The sequence below is a fragment of the Oncorhynchus gorbuscha genome, linkage group LG23 (genome assembly GCF_021184085.1).
Source record: "Oncorhynchus gorbuscha isolate QuinsamMale2020 ecotype Even-year linkage group LG23, OgorEven_v1.0, whole genome shotgun sequence".
In the NCBI taxonomy this organism is placed as follows: domain Eukaryota; kingdom Metazoa; phylum Chordata; class Actinopteri; order Salmoniformes; family Salmonidae; genus Oncorhynchus; species Oncorhynchus gorbuscha.
In genome coordinates this window covers 52,470,099-52,491,601 of record NC_060195.1, presented here as the reverse complement: position 1 = coordinate 52,491,601, position 21,503 = coordinate 52,470,099, and the positions used below count along the sequence as shown (strand labels likewise).

General features: G+C 42.6%; 1 protein-coding gene across 3 annotated transcripts; it reads left to right on the top strand.

The window, feature by feature from the left end:
- The first annotated feature begins 5,833 nt into the window (after positions 1-5,833).
- Positions 5,834-21,415, top strand: LOC124010965 (1-acyl-sn-glycerol-3-phosphate acyltransferase gamma-like). 3 transcript variants are annotated; one of them, XM_046323811.1, is made up of 10 exons: positions 5,834-6,049; positions 14,949-15,006; positions 15,459-15,686; positions 16,841-17,010; positions 17,125-17,286; positions 17,849-18,002; positions 18,083-18,185; positions 18,320-18,395; positions 18,514-18,712; positions 20,394-21,415. In XM_046323811.1, exons 3-10 carry the CDS (start codon positions 15,509-15,511, stop codon positions 20,483-20,485), a joined length of 1,134 nt encoding a protein of 377 aa, XP_046179767.1. In that variant the 5' UTR covers positions 5,834-6,049; positions 14,949-15,006; positions 15,459-15,508; the 3' UTR covers positions 20,486-21,415. The 3 variants fall into 3 exon arrangements, with proteins under 3 accessions (XP_046179767.1, XP_046179765.1, XP_046179766.1); XM_046323809.1 differs by lacking the exon at positions 5,834-6,049 and adding an exon at positions 9,362-9,840; XM_046323810.1 differs by lacking the exon at positions 5,834-6,049 and adding an exon at positions 11,011-11,275.
- Positions 21,416-21,503: the final 88 nt, after the last annotated feature.

Genomic DNA, 21,503 nt, shown 5'->3' with positions numbered 1-21,503 from the left:
CTTTTATTTTAACCTAATGTAATACATAAATAAAAATCTATTTAGTCTCAAATAAATAATGAAACATGTTCAGTTTGGTTTAAATAACGCAAAAACACAGTGTTAGAGAAGAAAGTAAAAGTGCAATATGTGTCATGTAAAAAAAGCTTACGTTTAAGTTCCTTGCTCAGAACATGAGAACATATGAAAGCTGGTGGTTCCTTTTAACATGAGTCTTCAATATTCTCAGTTAAGAAGTTTTAGGTTGTAGTTGTTATAGGAATTATAGGGCTATTTGTATTTCATATACCTTTGACTATTGGATGTTCTTATAGGCACTATAGTATTGCCAGCCTAATCTCGGGAACTGATAGGCTTGAAGTCATAAACTGCTCTATCAAAAATCATAGACTTAATTATAGTATAATAAACACACAGAAATATGAGCCTTAGGTCATTAATATGGTCAAATCCAGAAACTATCATTTTGAAAACAAAACATTTATTCTTTCAGTGAAATACGGAACCATTCTATATTTTATCGAATGGGTGGGATCCATAAATCTAAATATTGCTGTTACATTGCACAATCTTCAATGCTATGTCATAATTATGTAAAATTCTGGGAAATTAATTACGGTCTTTGTTAGGAAGAAATGGTCTTCACACAGTTTGCAACAAGCCAGGCGGCCCAAACTGCTGCATATACCCTGACTCTGCTTGCACAGAACGCAAGAGAAGTGACCCAATTTCCCTTGTTAATATTGCCTGCTAACATGAATTTCTTTAAACTAAGTACGCAGGTTAAAAAAATATTCTTGTGTATTGATTTTAAGAAAGGCATTGATGTTTATGGTTAGGTACATTGGTGTAAAGCCGGTGCTTTTTTCGCGAATGTGCTTGTTAAATCATCACACGTTTGGAAAAGTAGGCTGTGATTCGATGATAAATTAACAGGCACCGCATTGATTATTTGCAATGCAGGACAAGCTAAACTAGTAATATCATCAACCATGTGTAGTTAACTAGTGATTATGTTAAGATTGATTGTTTTTTTATAAGATAAGTTAAATGCTAGCTAGCAACTTACCTTGGCTCCTTGCTGCACTCGCGTAACAGGTGGTCAGCCTGCCACGAAGTCTCCTCGTGGCGTGCAATGTAATCAGCCATAAACGGTGTCCAAAAATGACGATTACCGATTGTTATGAAAACTGGAAAACGGCCTTAATTAATCGGCCATGCCGATTAATCGGTCGACCTTTAATATCTGGCCTGCAAAAATCAACCAACCAACAATCTGTCAATCAATCAAGCCCTGTGAAATACATGCACAGCTGAGGGCAGAATACTGATCAGGGATAGGATAGAACCTGAGGCACTTATTTCAGTGGAGGAGTGGTGGTTTAGACACGTTTTACCTCATATGTCACAACAGGACAATGGTTTTGGGTATGTTGATTCTTAAATCAATTGTCCATGTTCGGTGCTTAGATCATGATCAGTGTATGATCATTGTAAGCACGTCACTAACTTTGTGGTTGTATGTTTTTGTGTTGATTGTTATTTGTTATTTACAATGTGTGAAATGCTGGAGATCTATCATTTCAACATTTGTTGATATATGATCCTTGTGTGTTCAAATTTCAATGTTATTGGAATTACCATGTGTATGTCTTTTATTTTGGTCTTAATTGGATGTAAGGTCTAGCAAGGATAATCTACACTGTTCGTTTTATACGTGCAAAACATTCATATACTTTTTTGTGTATTTGTATATTTACATATCTTGGGCAGATATAATATTGATATGGTTTCTCTGTCTGTGCCAAACTTGTGAAATCAAATTATGTTAGAGTGCCGAACTGGCTGTTTCCTGATACAGACATGAAATTGCAATAAAGTTAATATGAATCCTGTTATTTAGCCAACTTGCTGTAAGTTTTCTGTCTGCCCCTGCTTTGTAGGGAATTCTCCATATCTTACCCTCTGTTCTGAAAAATTAACAATGTGGAGAAAGCCGATTTGATCTTTCTGGAGATGCTCTGTTACAGGGACTCAAAGTTGAGGAACCAACCATTTCTCATCAGACAGGGGGGGTGTCCGTGTGCAGGACCAATCAGGGGTTAGTTCTGCTCTGACTGACATGTACTTACTCCTCAGCTTTTCATGAAACCAGTGAACTGTTTAATATATGTTCCAACTGTGCGTTACTGTACATTTGTGTGTTTGCGTGTGTGTGTGAGAGTATGTACATGTATGTAAGTGTATATTTCCTGTAATGGGGTTTGGGGGTTTTATGGGAGGGCATGGGGTGGGGTGGGGTGGGGGGAAACTAGTAAAAAAAAAGAAGAGAAGCAATGACTTATCATCCAGAAACTAGCCTTTCCGGTGCTCTCGTAGGAATAGCCCAGCTGCTGACTAAGTCAGTGGTGGTGAGGTTTGTTGGCTGTGCCAGCTTTTGAACCCAAATACTGTATGTGGTCATTGAACTCCAAAACGGAAGCACCTAAAACTGCCATTGAGTGGTCCGAGTGTGTACTTTGAGTAGGAGCTTTGGAGAGTTGGATGGTCGAGGCTGTCTGTGTCTTCTGGCAAGATATATATGTTGGTCTGAAGTGGGTTGCCTTGCAAAAATGGAGTCTGGTCATAACCAAATCTTTAGCTCTCCCAGTATTCTGTGGGAAACTATGGAAACAGTTTGAACATATTGACTGTTGTTGCAGCAATGTTTTAGCACATTCCCTGGGGGAAATGTAGTGGGATAGTTTACAGTGGATTACAAAATATATGTTATTTATACATATATATATATATAGTATATGTATAAATATGTCATGGACAGTGGAATATGTATGTACTGTGGATCATGAATCTGTGCTAAAGATATGGCCAATTTCTGAAACATATTTGTGGGCACTGCCTTGAATCAGATGGGACATTCCGGAATCTCTTCTTCCCTAATATTCAGCCAATAGCACGTGGCTCGATTGCAGTAGTGATGAAAAAAAACAATTAGGTTAAGGATGATTGTTGACATGGTGTGCAACATTTTGTGTCTTAGCTCTTAGAAAAAGTGAGAAAAAATGCCCACCCCTACATGTTTCTTTGTTTGGACCACTGTGTTTGCTGTAGTGTTGACTCTCTCCTAAAATAGTCCCTTGGCAAAGTATCATAACATGTACTCTTGCCATATGTATACAAGAAACAGTAGGCAACACTAGAACATTAACCATGATGTCAGTACAGAAAGGGAGATCTTTGACTAATGCAGCATTCGTAACCAAGTGGGAGGTGGGAATTTACAGGTTGTGAAGTCGTAAATACTAGTTGGTTGCAATTACCTGCTTTGAACTCGTCGAGAAACGCTGATTGACTAATGGCCAACAAACTGCGAAAACCATAAACTAAAAGTACAGCTGTCACACTTGTAAACAAATTAGTATTCAAAAACTATATTAATAGATTTTTTTATAAATAATGTTTGTTGCATTTAACTACCGGAAATGCAGTTTCAAGGTTATGTCCTTAGTAGATGATGTCAGCATGTAGGAGAAAGGGGAGCTCAGGATGGTGAACGAGTTTCCCACAAGTAATTACCAGTTGGAGGCCCGTTCAAGTGGATTTTTCCCAGTTGTAGTGGTAAATTCCCACTTCTCACTTGGTTACGAGCAAAGCATTAAGCGTAACTGAGTGCCCCCTACTACCCCCTGCCTTTGTAACTGTATCTGTCCCTTAGTGGTTTTAACAGTGACCAGTCTATGCTTGGCTCTTCTTTTTGTTCTTATGTTGAAGATTTTCTTTTTACATTTTCTTTTCTCAATGGGCAAACAATGAAATGTATTAACTGTTTGGTAAAGTTTTTAGTGCTTCGTTTTTTGAGCCTGAATATTTTATAACATGTTACAATGAAGATTGTAGTGTACAAATCCACATTTATAATATATAATATGTATGTTATGATGCAATAAAAAATAAAGTAATGATTATATTATATCCACCTGCTTTTTTTCTGTAAGTAAATTAGTATCAACACACTGCCAATGTTAGGCGTGTGTATGGGAGGCGAAGTCAAGTGCAGGAGAGCGGATTATAGTAAACAGGCGCACTTTAATACCGGTCAACAATGACAGCACATAAAACATACTAGTGCCAAAAACACGGTACATAACAAAAGTGCAGCGCCTGACAAATATCCACGTAACAATAAACAATTACACACAAAGACATGGAGGGGAACAGAGGACTAAATACACGCAGTGTGATTATGGAATGAAAACCAGGTGTGTATGAAACAAGACAAAACAAATGGATATATGAGAAATGGAGCGGCGATGGCTAGAAAGCCTGTGACGTTGATCGCCGAAAGCCGCCCGAACAAGGAGAGGAGCCGACTTCGTCGGAAGTCGTGACAGCCAAAGGAAGGGGCCGGTCATGGAAGTCCATAATTGGCTGAAACTGAAAGTACGTAAAAAATGTGGCATATAAAAATGACATTCAAAAATATATATATTTGAAATAGACATGTGTTTGCATTTTGTACATTCAATATCTACCTGCAATGTTGGGTAACTATCTTTCCTGGTAACATATCCCATACGATGCTTGTCATGTACGTAAGTCAATGCATGCCTATCGGGGGACACTTTACTACAAGCAACTAATATGTATATTAGTTTCCTCCAATACAGCAGATAAACAAAGGTTGACAATTTCATTGAATTCATGAACATGACACTGGTAGGGTGCTTGCCGAAAACCGTATTCTGTACATCTGTATGGCATGGTCAATGAATGATCATACTCACATATGCTGTCTACCTATACTCAACTGAACACAGGTATACCAGTTTGCACAGAGTTAGAATACCTAAGAGGATACCTATAGCCAGTGCTTGACTTGGGCTTAAATAGGTGCCGGTACTCATTTTGGGTGCCGGTACTGTTTATATTTATGTGCAGGAGCTCCACAACACTTTTGAGCTAATATTATATAAGAGGAACAGGAGCTCAAGCAGGTGAGCTCCTTAGTTCCGGTGAGGTCCTGCCCATGTCAAGCATTGCTTATACACCTACTTTCTGGAGGGTCATCAATACTCTCTGCCGAAAGCTGCATCCCCTCTCGCTGCATGGGGCTGTCAATTAATGATTATAAATGTTTCATGAGTGTACACCTCAGTTATTATAAGACACAAAACGCATAAACAGCTTGTGGAGAACATTTAAAATCTGAAAGTGTTGCCATGGAAACCCATAAAATGACATAACTCTGTGGTCACCCTTGACTGAACTGGCTAAAAGTATGTATGATCTGAAGGAATTCACACGTTCAAGGTACAGTAGGAATAACCGCTAACATATTCAGGATGAAAAGAGGCACAGAGACATCTACCTGCATTACAATTGGGAGAGAAAGGGTACATAATGAGAATTCTGGCTTGTTTATCAGAGAGGAAGAGGCAGAGCGAGAGTGTTTACTCTGAGAGTGTTTACTCTCTGCCAACGAGGTCGATGAGAGAGTCGCATTTGGTCAACAACAAAAACAATGAATTTGCTACGTGAGGCTTATTTAATCCAATATAATTTGGTAATGGTTAGGTTGTTACGAATACGCTGATATAATTGTATTCGGCAGAAATAAACAACAACGTTATTAGCGAGTTGTGTCTATGGAGTTGTGACCGTTGTGCACACGCGTATCTGGCCTCTCATTGGGTAGAATTGTCCCACCTGATCTCGCCACCTCCCGTATGCCTTCCATCTTTGAGGACATGTATTTCCATTGTTAGATCGGTCACTCGATTATCTTGAAAATATAATAGATAATCTTTATTGTTATGCATTGTATCCAGGGGACAAATGTTGTGGTTGGATAGACAGGAAGTTGCATGTTTCACAGAAGGATGTAGCTAGCTAGAAGTTAGTTAGCTCAAAGATAAACCTTTATGTTGAAAAATAAATACTTCTATGGCTCTGGGGTGCAAAGACACCCATGTTGTTTCAGTGTTGAGTTGAAAACCAACGCGTCGGATCTGTTTGGTAACGTTAATCGTCGTCAGGATCCAGAAATCAGGTAACTTTAGCTAGCTAAAATGCTATCCAAGTTAGCAGGGGTGTAAAATCATCTTTACGTCGATTCTGTTGCAAAACGTTTACTCAGACGGAAAACGTAAACCAGAGTTTCTATTGGACAAATTATGGTAGGTCCCTCCTCGTTTCATTCAGTTTGTTTCCGTTTGGTTGTTAAACGGTAAACGGGTTTCGTAATGAATACACCCCTGGTTAACTAGATAGCTGAAACCACTGCAGTAGCCAGCTAACATGCCACCTAATTTAACATATCACGGCGTAGCAGTCTGGACTCAGACATAATGTATTGGCACAGACTGCCTTCGTGGGTTGGGAGTTGTGACCACAGTATGTGAACTTGACTGGAGCGCAGAACGAGTTTCCCCTAGGCTGGAACTTCGGCCTTCTTCAGTAGCGTTCACTTCATGAGCTCACGCCTCGATCACACTGACAGTGTTTTGCATTTTGGTAGCAGAAGTACATTAATTTCCAATGGAACGCTGCGTTTGCCTTGCAGCATTGCGTTGCGTACATTGGATTTATTGAACATGTGTATCAAACTGTAGACAGTTTGACAGAAATGGTAGTAGAAGCTGAATGTTCTTTTGTTGCACCACATCCAGATGATAGTGCACCACATCCAGATGATAGTGCACCACATCCAGATGATAGTGCACCACATCCAGATGATAGTGCACCACATCCAGATGATAGTGCACCACATCCAGATGATAGTGCACCACATCCAGATGATAGTGCACCACATCCAGATGATAGTGCACCACATCCAGATGATAGTGCACCACATCCAGATGATAGTGCATACCATTTTGCGCAATAACACTGGCGGTGTGCCTGCCCATCATGCATTTGTAGGCTACTTTAAAAAAAAATATATATATATATATATTATTTGTATTTGTTTTTTGTATGATTTTTGTTTTTTTGTATTTTTATTTAATTAAAAAAATGTGTTGGCTACTTGTGTGCTTCTATAGAGTACCACAGCATGAGTCATAATACCCATAAAACCTAGTGGTCAAACAGGAAATGGTTCCAATCATTTTTCCACCATTCATTTTCCACATAAGAGATTTTAGAAACACTTAAAGACTGTTTTGTGTAGGCTTACCTTGGCGTGATGTTTTGCACAAGACAGTTCTCATCTCCTAACCACGCTACTGCCTCCGCTGCATTGTTCTCAACACCAAAATGCTGGTTAACTGTGCTATTATGCACATAACAACATGGTCTAGGAAAAGGCGCCAATTCAATTCATCATTGATGTTTCAGAACCGCGGACAGTGACCGTTATCCAATGCGGGAGAATGTGCATTTGTTATAAAATAATATCATTTTTATTAGTGTTGCACCATTGTTCTTACATAATATAAAATAGCCTAGTGGTTCGTGTTGGGCCGGTAACTGAAAGGTTGCTGGATCAAATCCCCGAGCTGACAAGGTAAAAATCTGTCGTTCTGCCTCTGAGTATAAGGCAGTTAACCCCACTGAAGAGTTAAGAAAATATTTACCAAATAAACAAAAGTAAAAAATAACACAATACAATAACAAGGCTATATATAGGGGGTCCCGATACTGAGTCAATGTGCGGGGGCACAGGTTAGTCAAGGTAATTTGTACATGTAGGTGGTGTAGGTAGTGGTGAAGTGACTATGCATAGATAATAAACACAGAGTAGCAGCAGTGTACAAAACAAATGGAGGGGGGTGGTGTCAATGTAAATAGTCCGGTAGACATTTTATTAATTGTTCAACAGTCTTATGGCTTGTGGGTAGAAGCTGTTAAGGAGCCTTTTGGTCGTAGACTTGGCGCTCTGGTACTGCTTGCCATGTGGTAGCAGAGAAAACAGTCTATGACTTGGTGACTGGAGTCTCTGACAATTTTTGGGTATTTCCTCTGACACCGCCTATTATATAGGTCCTGGATGGCAGGAAGCTTGGCCCCAGTAATGTACTGGGCTGTACACACTACCCTCTGTAGTGCCTTATGATCAGATGCCGAGTAGTTGCCATACCAGGCGGTGATGCAACCGGTCAAGATGCTCTCGATGGTGCAGCTATAGAACTTTTTGAGGATCTGGGGACTCATGCCAAATGTTTTCAGTCTCCTGAGGGGGAAAAGGTGTTACCGTGCCCTCTTCACGACTGTCTTGGTATGTCTGGACCATGATAGTTCGTTGGTGATGTGGACACCAAGGAACTTAAAACTCTCACCCGGCTCCACTACAGCCCCATCGATGTTAATGGGGGCCTAGTGTGTCGCACTCGCAAAAGCTTCACAATTTATTTATTTGTAGGCTATAGCCTTTCAAATAATTGAAATAATAGGCTCAACTCCATTCACATATTATGGTTATGACCAAGTTCGAGTTGACGTTAAAGAGAAACTAGATAGCTAGCAGAGGTTAGCCTAGCTAGCTGTGACTTTCAGTTGAAGCTGTCATTCACATGAAAATTGGACTGTGTTAGCTAACTAACTATTTTGCTAACTAAAGTCAGTTTAAATATGCATGTGGAATTAACCAACAAGTATTTATGTTTATAATACCCTCCCACGTGTGAATGAATTAGACCAGCTAATGTCAGTCAACCACTAGCCCTTGACCATGACTCAGTTCCATTACATTACACATAAGAGTCACATAAGAGTAAATGCATCTTCTGTAGGGGGAGTTTTGTTAAGAGCCTCAAAGCTCAATCTGAACATTAACACGGAGCGCTTGTGTTATGGTTTCGGAAACCATAATGACCTTATCTTTCATTTCAGTGAGAAATCATTTAAAAAAAACAAGGTTAAATTGATACAAACTCTGATCTATTTAGGGCGTAAATCGTTATTTTCTTTTGGCCAGTTGTTTTTAGGTATTGGGACAATCAGCGAAACCGCTTCTGGAACGGTAATGCGAGCTGGTAAAGGCAAGCCTGAAGTGGACCACCAGTTTTGAGTCCAAGATGGGACAGTGGAATGGGGCCTGATCACCTCTGTGAAAGCACTGTCACAAAGTGTTTTAAAACATTTAGGAACGGAAGGTTAAAATGTGCATCTTATCAGTCCAATTCAGGCACTCCCTGTTTCCATCTGTTTTCTTCCATTTGGTGACTAATGAATGCGACCCAGGCCTTTCGTCATGGCTGGACCCATCACAGCAGCTGAACTTCTCCACCCAACCCCCCATACAGATGGATAGAAATGAGAGGTGACTTATCCAGGGTGCTGCTGCAAGAGCACTAATCAGTGCTAATCTGTTCTGGACTAGATTAGAGCTTTGTTAGAGATTAGAGCATCTCTCATTATTCTCTGTGTACAAAGGAGAGGCTCCTTCTGTGTTCTGTCTGTTTTAACACTTTTAAAACAGTGTGTCTTGGTTTTTGTTCTCGTCTCGCGGCGATCTGGTACGAAGCCGTCGCCGACTAGCTCTTTCGTTTCTCACCTGAGTTGCTTTCCTGTTGCGCCGATGGACGCTCCCTCCTCATCCTCCTCTTTTCCTTGGGACTTAGTGTTCATGCTGTCATCATCATAATTTATCTTGTCTCCTATGGGGATTAACATTAGCATGAGTCTCCGGCACCGTGGACACTGACTCCCATTTGTCCTCCTCTTAAAACGCTGTGGAGATTTTTATCTCTTTTTCCTGTGATCCTTTTTTAAAATTTCTCCTGGGGGGGGAAGGTAATCAAGGAGGGGGGCGAAGATGCTGAACCAGGGGGCCGTGATGCTCTTTACAGGGCTCTGTGGGGCACTGGTGGTGCTGGCAATCGCCTACTATACCTACTGGTAAGTCCTGTTGAAGGGAGCAGTCGAGGACCGCGTCAGAACTTTATAAGAACTTTATAGACATGACTGCGTGAGGCTGTGTGCAACCACAAACTATAATCTAAAATCTCTTGAACTACCTGACACTGTTTATTTGGGAGAGTGTAGACTGGGCTTGGTTGGTTGTTGTCTCTGTAGCACTTTAAATTAAGTTGATTTCTTTGGGTTTATCTTGTTATTTGTTCTGGAGTGGCTCGGGTCCTTAGTTTAGCCTGTTTTGGCCTTTGGAAGGCCAATGGAGGCCAGGCTGTTTCTCCCTGTTAATCAGTTTAGCCCTGAGTGGCTATTGCTAATCTCTGCCACGTCCCACGTCCAATCAGGCCTTGTGTGTGTGTACCCTTGCATACTTGGTATTCTGCTAAATGGCTTTAACCTAGTACATAATCAATGGCAATTTACATCCTTTGCATGCCTTGTAGGCAAGGTCAGGGGTTGTAAATCTTTTCTGTTTCAAGACTCACTCAAATGCTTAACAAATATATGGGGACCCCCTACATCAGAAATCACATTTTGAAGTGTTATTTTTATAACTGTCAATGCATACATAAATACTAAATGTGAGATGTTTTAGCCTTACTGCTGTTATTTTAAATTTGTAGTTTTATCTATTGAAAACTAGTTGAGAAACAGTGGACTTCTTAGGAAATGTTTGGGTAAATTATCATCAAATAACACAGACACACCAGTTGGTTTCAAACTAATAGATAAGCAGCCTATACAAGCACCATGCCCATAGAAAGCAAGATATGAGTTGAGAGACATCTGAACATCCCCCAAAAATCTCTAATCTCTAGACTTTAAAAAATAAATTTAAAAAACATATATATTTTTTTACACGTGTTCTATTTCTTCCACTCAATTTCATTCAGTAATTAGAATCGTGTGTGTGGAGGGGAGGAGAAGGCAGGACACAGTCTCCCCCACCACCTTATACCTGGGGGAAAATTATGGCTGAACTTTTTTAACCTCCTTGTGTGTGTGTCTCACACCCGGTTCGTTGGCCCAGTATTGACGGCCAGCCATTCGTCTGAGGGGATCAGGTGATTGCAGACACTCCCCTCCCTCTCCCCCCAAACACACCCACTCCACCAGGCAGCGCTTTGTCAGGCAGGCTAGGGGGAGCGTCTCCCTCCTTCCCACTCCCTCTCTCTTCTTTTGTCTCTCTCCCTTTTTCTTCTGTGTGGCGACAAGTTTCCCACTCTGCTAATGGACGGCCTTGTGAGATGTCATTTGTCTCCTAGGCAAGACTCCAAAATTAACTAATGTTTACTGAGGAGCGCTAGTGTTTCTCGCGCTCTCTTTCCCACTACTTGTAATTCTCACTCTGTTCCTGACTGTGGGCAAAGCTAGGGCTTCACACTTTGACAAAACTACTTGCTCTCTCTTCCAGAACAAGGTTAGTGGTATTTCTGCTCCTTTCCCAGGGGTTATTGGCGTGAATGGGATGTCATTAATGAATATTGACCTCGTTGAGACGATGGAGCCATTTTTTTTATTTTACTAGTAATACTGTGTTAAAACCCAGAATCACCTGTTTGACTGTGAACTGTTGCTCCTACTGTAGAGAGAGAGAGAGAGGCTATACCGGTAGTTTCAGTGGAGATCAACTGCATTTTAAGCATGCATGCTATTATCTGCTTGCAGATGCCAGACACTGTAGCAACTGCTTGTATTATATGTATGTTTGCAGAGTTGACTTTGCCGGCTGCAGCTTTGACGTTTGACTGCCGTGGTTGTTTGGTGAAGGAAGTAGTCCAAGGCATTGCAACCTGATGTCAATGTGGGACAAACCTGAGGTTTGATAGCCTATGCCTGAAGATCAGTATCTGTAGAGAATGTCACCCTTGTTGATGTCTGCTTGATTCTTGAGCTTCGGATAAGGTCGTTTTCTGGTCCTCTTCAGTGCTATCTGCAGGAAACGGCCTTAGTTTAATGGGCCATTTGAAACATGGGTCCTACAGACCTACACCACACCCTGTTATGCCTTGGCTTTATGGCATCCATCACAACTCCTCAGGGCAGTGAAGTTAGAACATAATCTTGAAGTATTAAGAAAGTGTATTGGGAAATCATAGTCAGCCCACAGAAAAATATGCACATGCGTCACTGTGCTTGCTCAACAGTATAGCTTCCTTCCTCACAAGTCCTTACCCACCCTTGATCTCGGATCCTCTGCTTTTCAAACACAAGTGACCTGCACTTAACTACACTGTTGGCTACACTGTTGAAAAGATAGCAGTACGATAGCACAGGTGGAGACGTTTCAAGCCGGGGAATGAGGTTACAAAACCAACTTGTTTACACTTGCACAACTAATTCCACAGTGACCCCAGTCGTTGAGCAGAGTGCAGCTGCAGATCCGGGTCACGGCACCACTACTGTCCTCTTGACCATGTCTTAGCCAACTATAGAAAACCTAGCAGTTCAATAGCTTAAAATGTCTCCACCCACGCTAAGTAGTGAGGTTATGAATCTAACTCCGTTACACACACACAGAGGATGGTGAGTGTTTGTTCAGCGGGACCAAGTTAATGTTCTCTCAGCCCTATGTTCCCTCAGTTCCCACAGCTATATCCTCCCTCAGTTCCTACAGCCCTATGTTCCCTCAGTTCCCACAGCCCTATGTTCCCTCAGTTCCCACAGCCCTATGTTCCCTCAGTTCTCACAGCCCTATGTTCCCTCAGTTCCCACAGCCCTATGTTCCCTCAGTTCCCACAGCCCTATGTTCCCTATGTTCCCTCAGCCCTATGTTCCCACAGCCCTATGTTCCCACATCCCTATGTTCCCTCAGTTCCCACATCCCTATGTTCTCACAGCAATGATGTTCCCTCAGTTCCCACAGCCCTATGTTCCCTCAGTTCCCACAGCCCTATGTTGCCTCAGTTCCCACAGCCCTATGTTCCCTCAGCCCTATGTTCCCACAGCTCTATGTTCCCTCAGTTCCCACATCTCTATGTTCCCTCAGTTCCCACATCCCTATGTTCTCACAGCAATGATGTTCCCTCAGTTCCCTCAGCCCTATGTTCCCACAGCCCTATGTTCCCTCAGTTCCCACATCCCTATGTTCCCTCAGTTACCACATCCCTATGTTCTCACAGCAATGATGTTCCCTCAGTTCCCACATCCCTATGTTCTCACAGCAATGATGTTCCCTCAGTTCCCACAGCCCTTTGTTCCCTCAGCCCCCTGTTCCCTTAGTTCCCACAGCCCTATATGTTCAAATTACTTGAGTAGATGCTGAGATACATACATCTCAGAAAATGCCTTTTGGGCTGCTGGAATATTGACAAAAGGTCAAAGTCATGGTGATTTAAACAATTCAGTAGGTTCCATATATACTCTCACATTTGTGTAGATGCTGAAATACTCAGCATGCTCTACATTTATAACAATAAGCATTGGTGCCAATTTTGATTGAAATTGGTTCAGTTGGTACTGAGGGACCACAGGGCTGGAGGGACCACAGAGTTGGACCCCTGATCAGATGCTTGAGGTCACTCAAGTCCACGCTCTGTGGGTGGGACCTCCTGTGTAGTTGGTACTACAGGCCTGTAGTACACACACACACACACACACACACACACACACACACACACACACACACACACACACACACACACACACACACACACACACACACACACACACACACACACACACACACACACACACACACACACACACACACACACACACAGCCATTGATTTTGCTCTTTGTTTCTAGGATGTGATTTGACAAAAAATAGTGTGACTGACTTAAAGCTAATTCTGGTATTAGGCCACTGTGTAGTTATTAGTTTAGTTATTAGGATGGGTTCAGTATAGCTTTGGAAAGTAGTCTGTTTTATTCTTGAGACTGGACATAGGAATTGGGGCACAGTGGGTGAAATGTCTGTCGTGGATACAGTATTACTAATTCTGTAGTATTACTAATGATATTAACATGTGGGAGGGAGTGGTGCAGGCCTGCTGTTTGAGGGTGTGTGTGGGGTCTAGAGTTAGCAGAGAGGAAATATCAGAATCCCAGAGATGCTGAATGGGGCCATTGTTGCCAATTTAGAGACGTTGTTGCTATATTTAGCAAGTTTTGATACTGCTCCAGAGACTGTTACTGTTAAAAGAGCCTAGCAACAAATGCAGCTACTTATCAGGCTGCCTTGGAGAGTTTTGATAGTTTTCCCATTCAATTCTGGAAGTAAATATCTGCAACAGAGGTCACAGCAAGAGCGCACAAACAGTTAACACTTTGTCAAACTGCTGATGTAAAAAGGGCTATATAAAATATATTTGATTGACAGGCACAGAACGCTACTTTGGGGGTCGCAGCTGTGCTGCAGCAAGGCAAGTTCATGCTGTGACGTTGAGAAAAAGAAGTTGTCAAAACACTGAATTGGGCTAGTTTAGGAGTTGGACACCTGGCGTGGGTGTCCGTGTGTGAAAAAGAGAGTGAGAACGGGAGTGAGTAAGCAAGTTGCTGGCCTTGGTCCAAGGAAGTGAAAGGGCGTGTGTGTGTAGGTAGGCGGACATGTACATGTCAGTGAGAGGGAGGTTATGTGCAACGCCATTTGGATGAAAGGGGGTGTATTTTTGTGGGCAAGCTGTGTTTTTAGCCTGATAGTTTCCTAATTTATATTGGGGAAATATAAATGGAAATGAATCACAGGAACTAACTGGTTGTCTGCTGAACTCCTCAGAATGAACCTGCTCTTTTCTTTTTTTGTCACAGTTCTCTGAATAATTAACTCAGTTGTATGTTGTTTGCAGTTTTTTATTTTCTTGTTGCAAGTTAGATTCTGTTTTGGGAAAGAGTTTGTTCAGATATTCCCCTTTAAACTGGGGTGGCAGGTAGCCTAGTGGTTAGAGCATTGGGCCAGTAACCGAAAGGTTACTGGATCGGATCCCCGAGCTGACAAGTTAATCTGTCATTCTGCCCCTGAACAAGGCAGTTAACCCACTGTTCCCTGGTAGGCCGTCATTGTAAATAAGAATTTGTTCTTAACTGCCTTGACTAGTTAAATAAAAAAACAGATTGTGAATAGTTTGTAATGGGGTTCTTCTCTGTCCCACAGGTCTGTGGTGTTGGCTGACGGGCCGTGCAAACGGGGCTTGTGAAGGGATTCCACCGTGGTAAGTTGCACTGGAATTTCAGAAAATGATCACTCCTCCACTATTAACCCAGCCTCATCGAAGGGTTCAGGAGTTTTCCCTGACCGTGTGACCTGACTAGGAATCCTCGTCATAGCCAATAAGGCTCGGACTTATTCCTGGTCAGATCAGTTAGTCAGCGGAAACTCCTTGCCCTAATCATATTCATAAACCTCCTCTTTTAAAAGGTAGGAAACATTCATTTTTACTCACCCGAAGTAACAACAGTGTCGTCAAATACTTAGTAACGTAGTTACTGTAGTCACGATCAAAGTGTTTAATTTTTTACATGTCTATTAACTTATTTTGGATATCTTAATAACTACCCACAATGCACTATTTCTCAACATTATATGGAGAACCGGTGCTACCTGGTGACATTTTCCACAGAATTAAATGGAAATGCATAGTTTCTTTATGGTGTTCTCCCCCAGGTCGGCCGTAGTGTGTTGGTAGCCCTGCTAGCCCCCAGACAGCCCTGGCCATGGGGCTGATAGCGTACATCAAGAGCCTGTTCATCCTCCAGCTGCTCGTTGGCTTTGTGTTTGTGGTCAGCGGCCTCATCATCAACTTCATCCAGCTCTGCACCTGCGCCCTATGGCCCATCGACAAGCAGCTCTACAGGAAGATCAACACCCGTCTCTCCTACTCCCTCTGGAGCCGTGAGTCACACTCATAGTCTTGAGTCGTGTGTGTCTGGGGGTTGGGGGGGGGGGGGGGGAGTAGGCTCGGCAACGAACAGCACATTCTGGCTGATGTCCCAAAATAAACCAGTCTTAAGTTTCTTCTTAACTGACTTGACTAGTTAAATAAATAAACATGGTTTACTGGTTTTGGTGTTTCCCTCTATCCCTCTAGTTGCTGTGTTGTGTGCATTCCTCTCATGCAGTCTGTGTGGGGTGGCCGGTGAACAATGGCCGCAATGGATTTTGGTCATTATAGTTATTTACCACGTTTTCTGCACTGAACTAGGTTGAATATTTGTCTATTGAAAACTTAGACTCCCCCATAGTCTTCATTTGATGTATTTCGTGCTTGATAGGATTTCTCTCTAGAAAAACGCGCTTTGAGCTCACAAAAAAAACAAAGTGGAATTCGAGTAATTGATCCAACTTCGGTCAGTTTATTGTTTAATAATCAGAGAACCGGAATTGAGACTAGTGTAATGTAGTTCATTGCAACGGTTCGTTGCGACTGGTTACATGCTGACCAGACCACTCCCATTGCGTACAATAGCGTTGCAAAATAAATATCCACGTTATTGTCATTGCACCCACACTGCCCGCGCACATCTGCGTAGCCAGGCGGTAAAATGGAACTTGGTTCTATTTGTGACACTTGATGCGCTGCAAGTCCCACCTCTCCCATCTCCTCATTGGTTTTTAGGAGCATATACCCACGTGGGTGATTGAAAGACGAACTGAGGTTCACAATCCAGTCCAGTTGGTGGTGGTAATGCGCCTTAAAGTTGGTTGCAAACCACCATATAAAGTCAGAAGCTTGAAGGAGGAGAGATTACTAGAAACAAAACTATTTTTACCCTTTTGTCTGTGGATAACCTTGTGCATTTCAGGTAAAATCACAACCCAATGTTTATATCCCAGGACAAATTAGCTAGCTAGCTAAATTACCATAAATGTATGCCTATCGACAAGTCCCAAATTATATTGTTGGTTTTGATATTTCAACCTGCCTTTCCTGATCGCGTCTGGTGTGGGGTGACAAAATTGACACCATTTTGCGACTGGGTGCTTCATTGTGACGGAGTTTACACTGGTTCGTTGTTAACTCTCTGCTGGCCCTCTCTGTCCTGTAGAGCTGGTGATGCTGCTGGAGTGGTGGTCAAGTACAGAATGCACCATATTCACAGACCAGGCCACGGTGGACAAATTTGGCAAGGAGCACGTCATCATCATCCTCAACCACAACTACGAGATCGACTTCCTCTGCGGCTGGACCATGTGTGAACGCTACGGCGTGCTTGGAGTGAGTATGTGTGTGTGTGTGATAGAGGGGGAATGAGTTTAGCTGCCTATATCTACTGTTTATGAAAATATAATGTTGGTAGGTTGGCTGAACAAAGTCGTTTCGTCTTCTCAGGCTTCAAAGGTCTTGGCCAAGTACGAACTGCTGAAGGTGCCTCTGATTGGCTGGACATGGTACTTCCTGGAGATTGTCTTCTGTAAGAGGAAGTGGGAGGAGGACAGAGATACCGTGTTCAAAGGCCTGACCCAGCTGAAGGATTACCCTGAGTTTATGTGGGTGAGTAAGACGACAAACCGAAACACAATGACGTTTGCCCCTCTCCCTTTGACCATCAGCGTGTGTCTGTATGGAGTTGTACCCTGGGGTGTGTTCATTAAGCATCAAACAGATGAAAAATGCACATTTCTGTTTACCGTTGAATAATGTTTTCCACTGAGTGCCCAAATTAACACGCCCCAGATTCGTTGGCGGCTACGTGCACACAATTTAAGCCAGTAATCTGACAAACTCTCATGGGGGAAAATGCAAGGGAAGAGCGGGTTTGAGGGGAGGAATCAAAGAAATACAACTGAGATTCTGTGTGTATGTTGTTTGTGCATGTGTACGTGTTACTGTGGACAGTGTTGCCAGAAATGCGCATCAGGGTGTGTCTGAGGTAGTGCACCTCTGTTAGCGTTCCTACCTTCTGATGTTTCCAGTGGGACACGTAGGGATTACAAGGTCATGAGCTTAGTGTGTTCAGTGTTTACCGCTCCAAAGACATCAACAGGGTCACCTCCAAAGACTGCAACAGTGGTTGTGCGTGTGTGTCGACTTGTCTCTCTCTCTCTTTCTTCAGTTCCTATTGTACTGTGAAGGCACCCGTTTCACACCGAAGAAGCATGAGATCAGTATGGAGGTAGCAGAGAGTAAAGGTCTACCAAAACTCAAATACCATCTACTGCCCAGAACCAAAGGCTTCACCACAACATTGAGCTGTCTGAAAGGCACAGGTGGGACACAAGCATACACAAGCACGTTTACACACACATTTGCTGCATCACACTCATGGTCGCACTCTTTCCTTTCTCAGTATCTGCTGTGTACGACGTGACACTAAATTTCAGAGACAAGAAGGTCCCAACACTGCTGGGAATCGTCAGTGGAAAGAAGTACATGGCAGATATGAATATCACGTAGGTGGCGCCTGTCCCTCTCCCACAGACAAAGGCAGTGCACTGGTCCTTTGACCCGCTGACATACTGTATCACCAGACTTGCTGCCCTTTAGTAGCGTTGTACTGAATTGAGTTCCCCTCCTTCCTGTATAGACGGTACCCAGTGGAGGAAATCCCAGAGGACGAGAAGGAGTGTGCCACCTGGCTTCACAAGCTCTACCAGCGGAAGGTGCCGGAAACTCAGCTTTCCCTCCCATTTCTTTACCCTTTCTAGCCATAAGTCAATGACTCTCTCCACTAATTAAATATTGACAACATTCTCTCTTTCTTCCTTTCTCTTTCTGTAGGATGCACTGCAGGAGCACTACGAGAAGGAGGGCAGTTTCCCCGGTCCCGCTATCAAGCCCCCCCGTCGGCTGTGGACGCTGCTCAACTTCCTCTTCTGGGCCACCCTGCTTCTTACCCCCCTCCTCAACTTCGCCTGTGGGGTGTTTGTCAGCGGCTCTCCCCTCCTTATCGTCGTCTTCTTGATCTTCTGCATTATCGGTGCGGATGCCACCCATTTAGCCTGCTAAGCCTACTGCTTTTTCCAAGTTCTTATGCTGTTAGGACCTGCCTATACTATATAATCTCATTTTGACTCGTTATTGGCTGGTTTCCCGAACACAGAATAAGCCTAGTCCTAGACTAAAAAGCTATTTCAATAGAGATTCTCCATTAAGCATGCATTTTAGTCCAGGACTAGGGCTCTCGAGTGGCGCAGTGGTCAAAGGCACTGCATGCCAGTGCAAGAGGCGCCACTACAGTCCCTGGTTCGAATCCAGGCTGTATAACATCCGGCCGTGATTAGGAGACTCATAGGGCGGCGCACGATTGGCCCGGGTTTGGCCGGGGGAGGCAGTCATTGTAAATAAGAATTTGTTCTTACCTGACTTGCCTAGTTAAATTAAGGTTAAATAAATAAATACATATTAAATTATTCTGCTCTAAAAGTATAGTTTTATAAAGCATTGCTCTATACTACCTTTTTCCACTGGTGGGACTTTTTCAGTTGATGGCACCAGCACAAGATTTGGTCGTACCAATTTTTTCGCAACCGAGCGCCAGTTAATGACTTGACCTGTGGTTTTGCATTCCATACAGAACAAGGCTGATAATGACTAGCCATCTTTTAAATCATGTAAGCGCCCCTGCGGAAATAAAATGAGCATAAAAAAATTCCCCTCAAAGTCTATCTCTCTCCTTAAGATAGTTATGTTGTTTTTGCGTGGGCTGCTCAATCCACCGCATCCTCCGATGTCGGCCTTCTGCATTTGGGGTGGAAGGTGGCAGAACTACAGCTGTGTTTGTCAGACCAGGAGACATCCTGAAAATCAGTCTTCTCACGAAAACTTTTGTAGTGTCGGAACGGTTTGAGGCACAAACTAATATGACCCCTCTATGGAAAGATAACTCTCACAAACACATACAGGATTCCCACAAGCCTCGTCTGAAGGTAGACAGACCGATACGAGTAATAAAAAAAAAATGAATGGGAAAATATATGGAAGTACTTTAGTGCCCAAAAAAGGGGTTAAATACAGGTAAAAATAATTATAATTAGTCTCTTAGATATTGGACAGGCACTTCTAAACATATCTCCTTTTGATGTATTTTTGGACTGTCTGTTGTGCCATGTATGAATATGTTATTCAATATGTTAATAAGGGCTAATAGCAGTAAGACCAAATTAAATTGTTCATCAAAAAACAAGTTTTAAATTATAAATCAAATTGCCAACCCAGCCCTTTGACCTAAGGGGGGTTTTAACTTGACTATCATATTCACATTGATTGTTTGTTGAGGGGAAAAAAATCGATCCTTTGCGCGATCTTTAAAAAGGTGCTATTGTTAACAATTCTGAACAGTGTCACTCTACAGTTGTAGGGCCCTATTAAAATCAGTTTTATCTTTTCGTAAAATCTGTTTTCCAGATTCTATCTTTGCAGTCAACATTTTAATTTGGGAAGTTTTTTTAGGAAATACTTTAGAAATGTTAATTCAAACAGCGCATGATGACTGAAATGTGAGTGTTTTGGTCGCAGTGTTGAGCCCTGTAGTATGTATATGTGATTACCTACTCCTGTATCTGCACTTTGTTCATTTGTATTATACCTCCGTTTTTTTGGTTGTCTTCTTCTTTCTTTCTACTGTTATTGACAAATCTCTCTCTGTCTCCTCTCCACAGCCTCCATAGCAGTGCGCCGCCTGATCAGTGTATCTGAAGTGAACAAAACCGGCTCTACTTACGGCAAAATGGAGGGCAAAAAGGAAAACTAGAACTCTTTATGGCAGTCACATTACGGTCCCTCTACTGTCAACGCTCGGTGTCTGAGCGGTTGTTGCGGTCCCCGCACAGACAGACCCTGTGCAGCCACCCTCTTTCAAAAATAAGTTAAAACTCAGCAGGAGGGTGGGGGGGTATAACTGAATAGACTTTTTAGACGTAAGTTAAAATATTAATTATGATGATTGTGACACAGAACAACATTTTTAATGGAATTGTTGCATTTGACTCCCAGTGAATGCATCCTTTCAGTGAGAGGGGGGTGACAGACAGCAGGACTGAATGGTAAATACCAGAGGGTGTATCTCTCTAGCACCAAACGCTCCCTGCACCCCAGCTCCAGGCCCCCTGTCGGTCTCTTCCGCACAGCTTTGCGGTTCTCCTCAGCCACATGCTCCAGAACTTTCCTGTTTCAGCGGTACCACTTCCTCTAACATGCACCCCACTTCCTGCCACAGCAGCCCACCCTAAAGAAGTGCTCTCCACCTATCAAATATTCACATTTTCTGCTTCAGTATCTCTGACTGGGCCAGCCCAACGTCCCTCTGTAGTTTCAGCAAGGGGCTTTACTGTCTGTAAAATCCAGATTCCCAGCATGCTTTAGCTCCCCACCCTTAGCCCCATGAAGGTTGGGTGTGGAGGTGAATGAATCTGAACACCTCCTGAGCACATCCTGTTATTTGTTTGTCCGTCTCCTCATGAAACTTGTGCTGAATCCTGACACAAATGAGATTGAGCATGCTGCTACTCCTCCCGTCCATCCCAGAAAAGCACAGACGTGATGGCCAACCTCGCACCAATAAAATGCAGTATTTAATGTTAATTTAAAGCCAGGTTTGGACCTGAGTTGATTTCTGAATTGCTTGTAGATCCCATAAATACTTATTGTTATAAACAATAAAACAATTATCATTTGGTTTCCATTGAATATACAAAAGTGATTGAATGATGGGATTACATTTATTTCCCTACCGTACTCTGGAGTGAATTGTTCAGAGGGTTTTGAAGAGC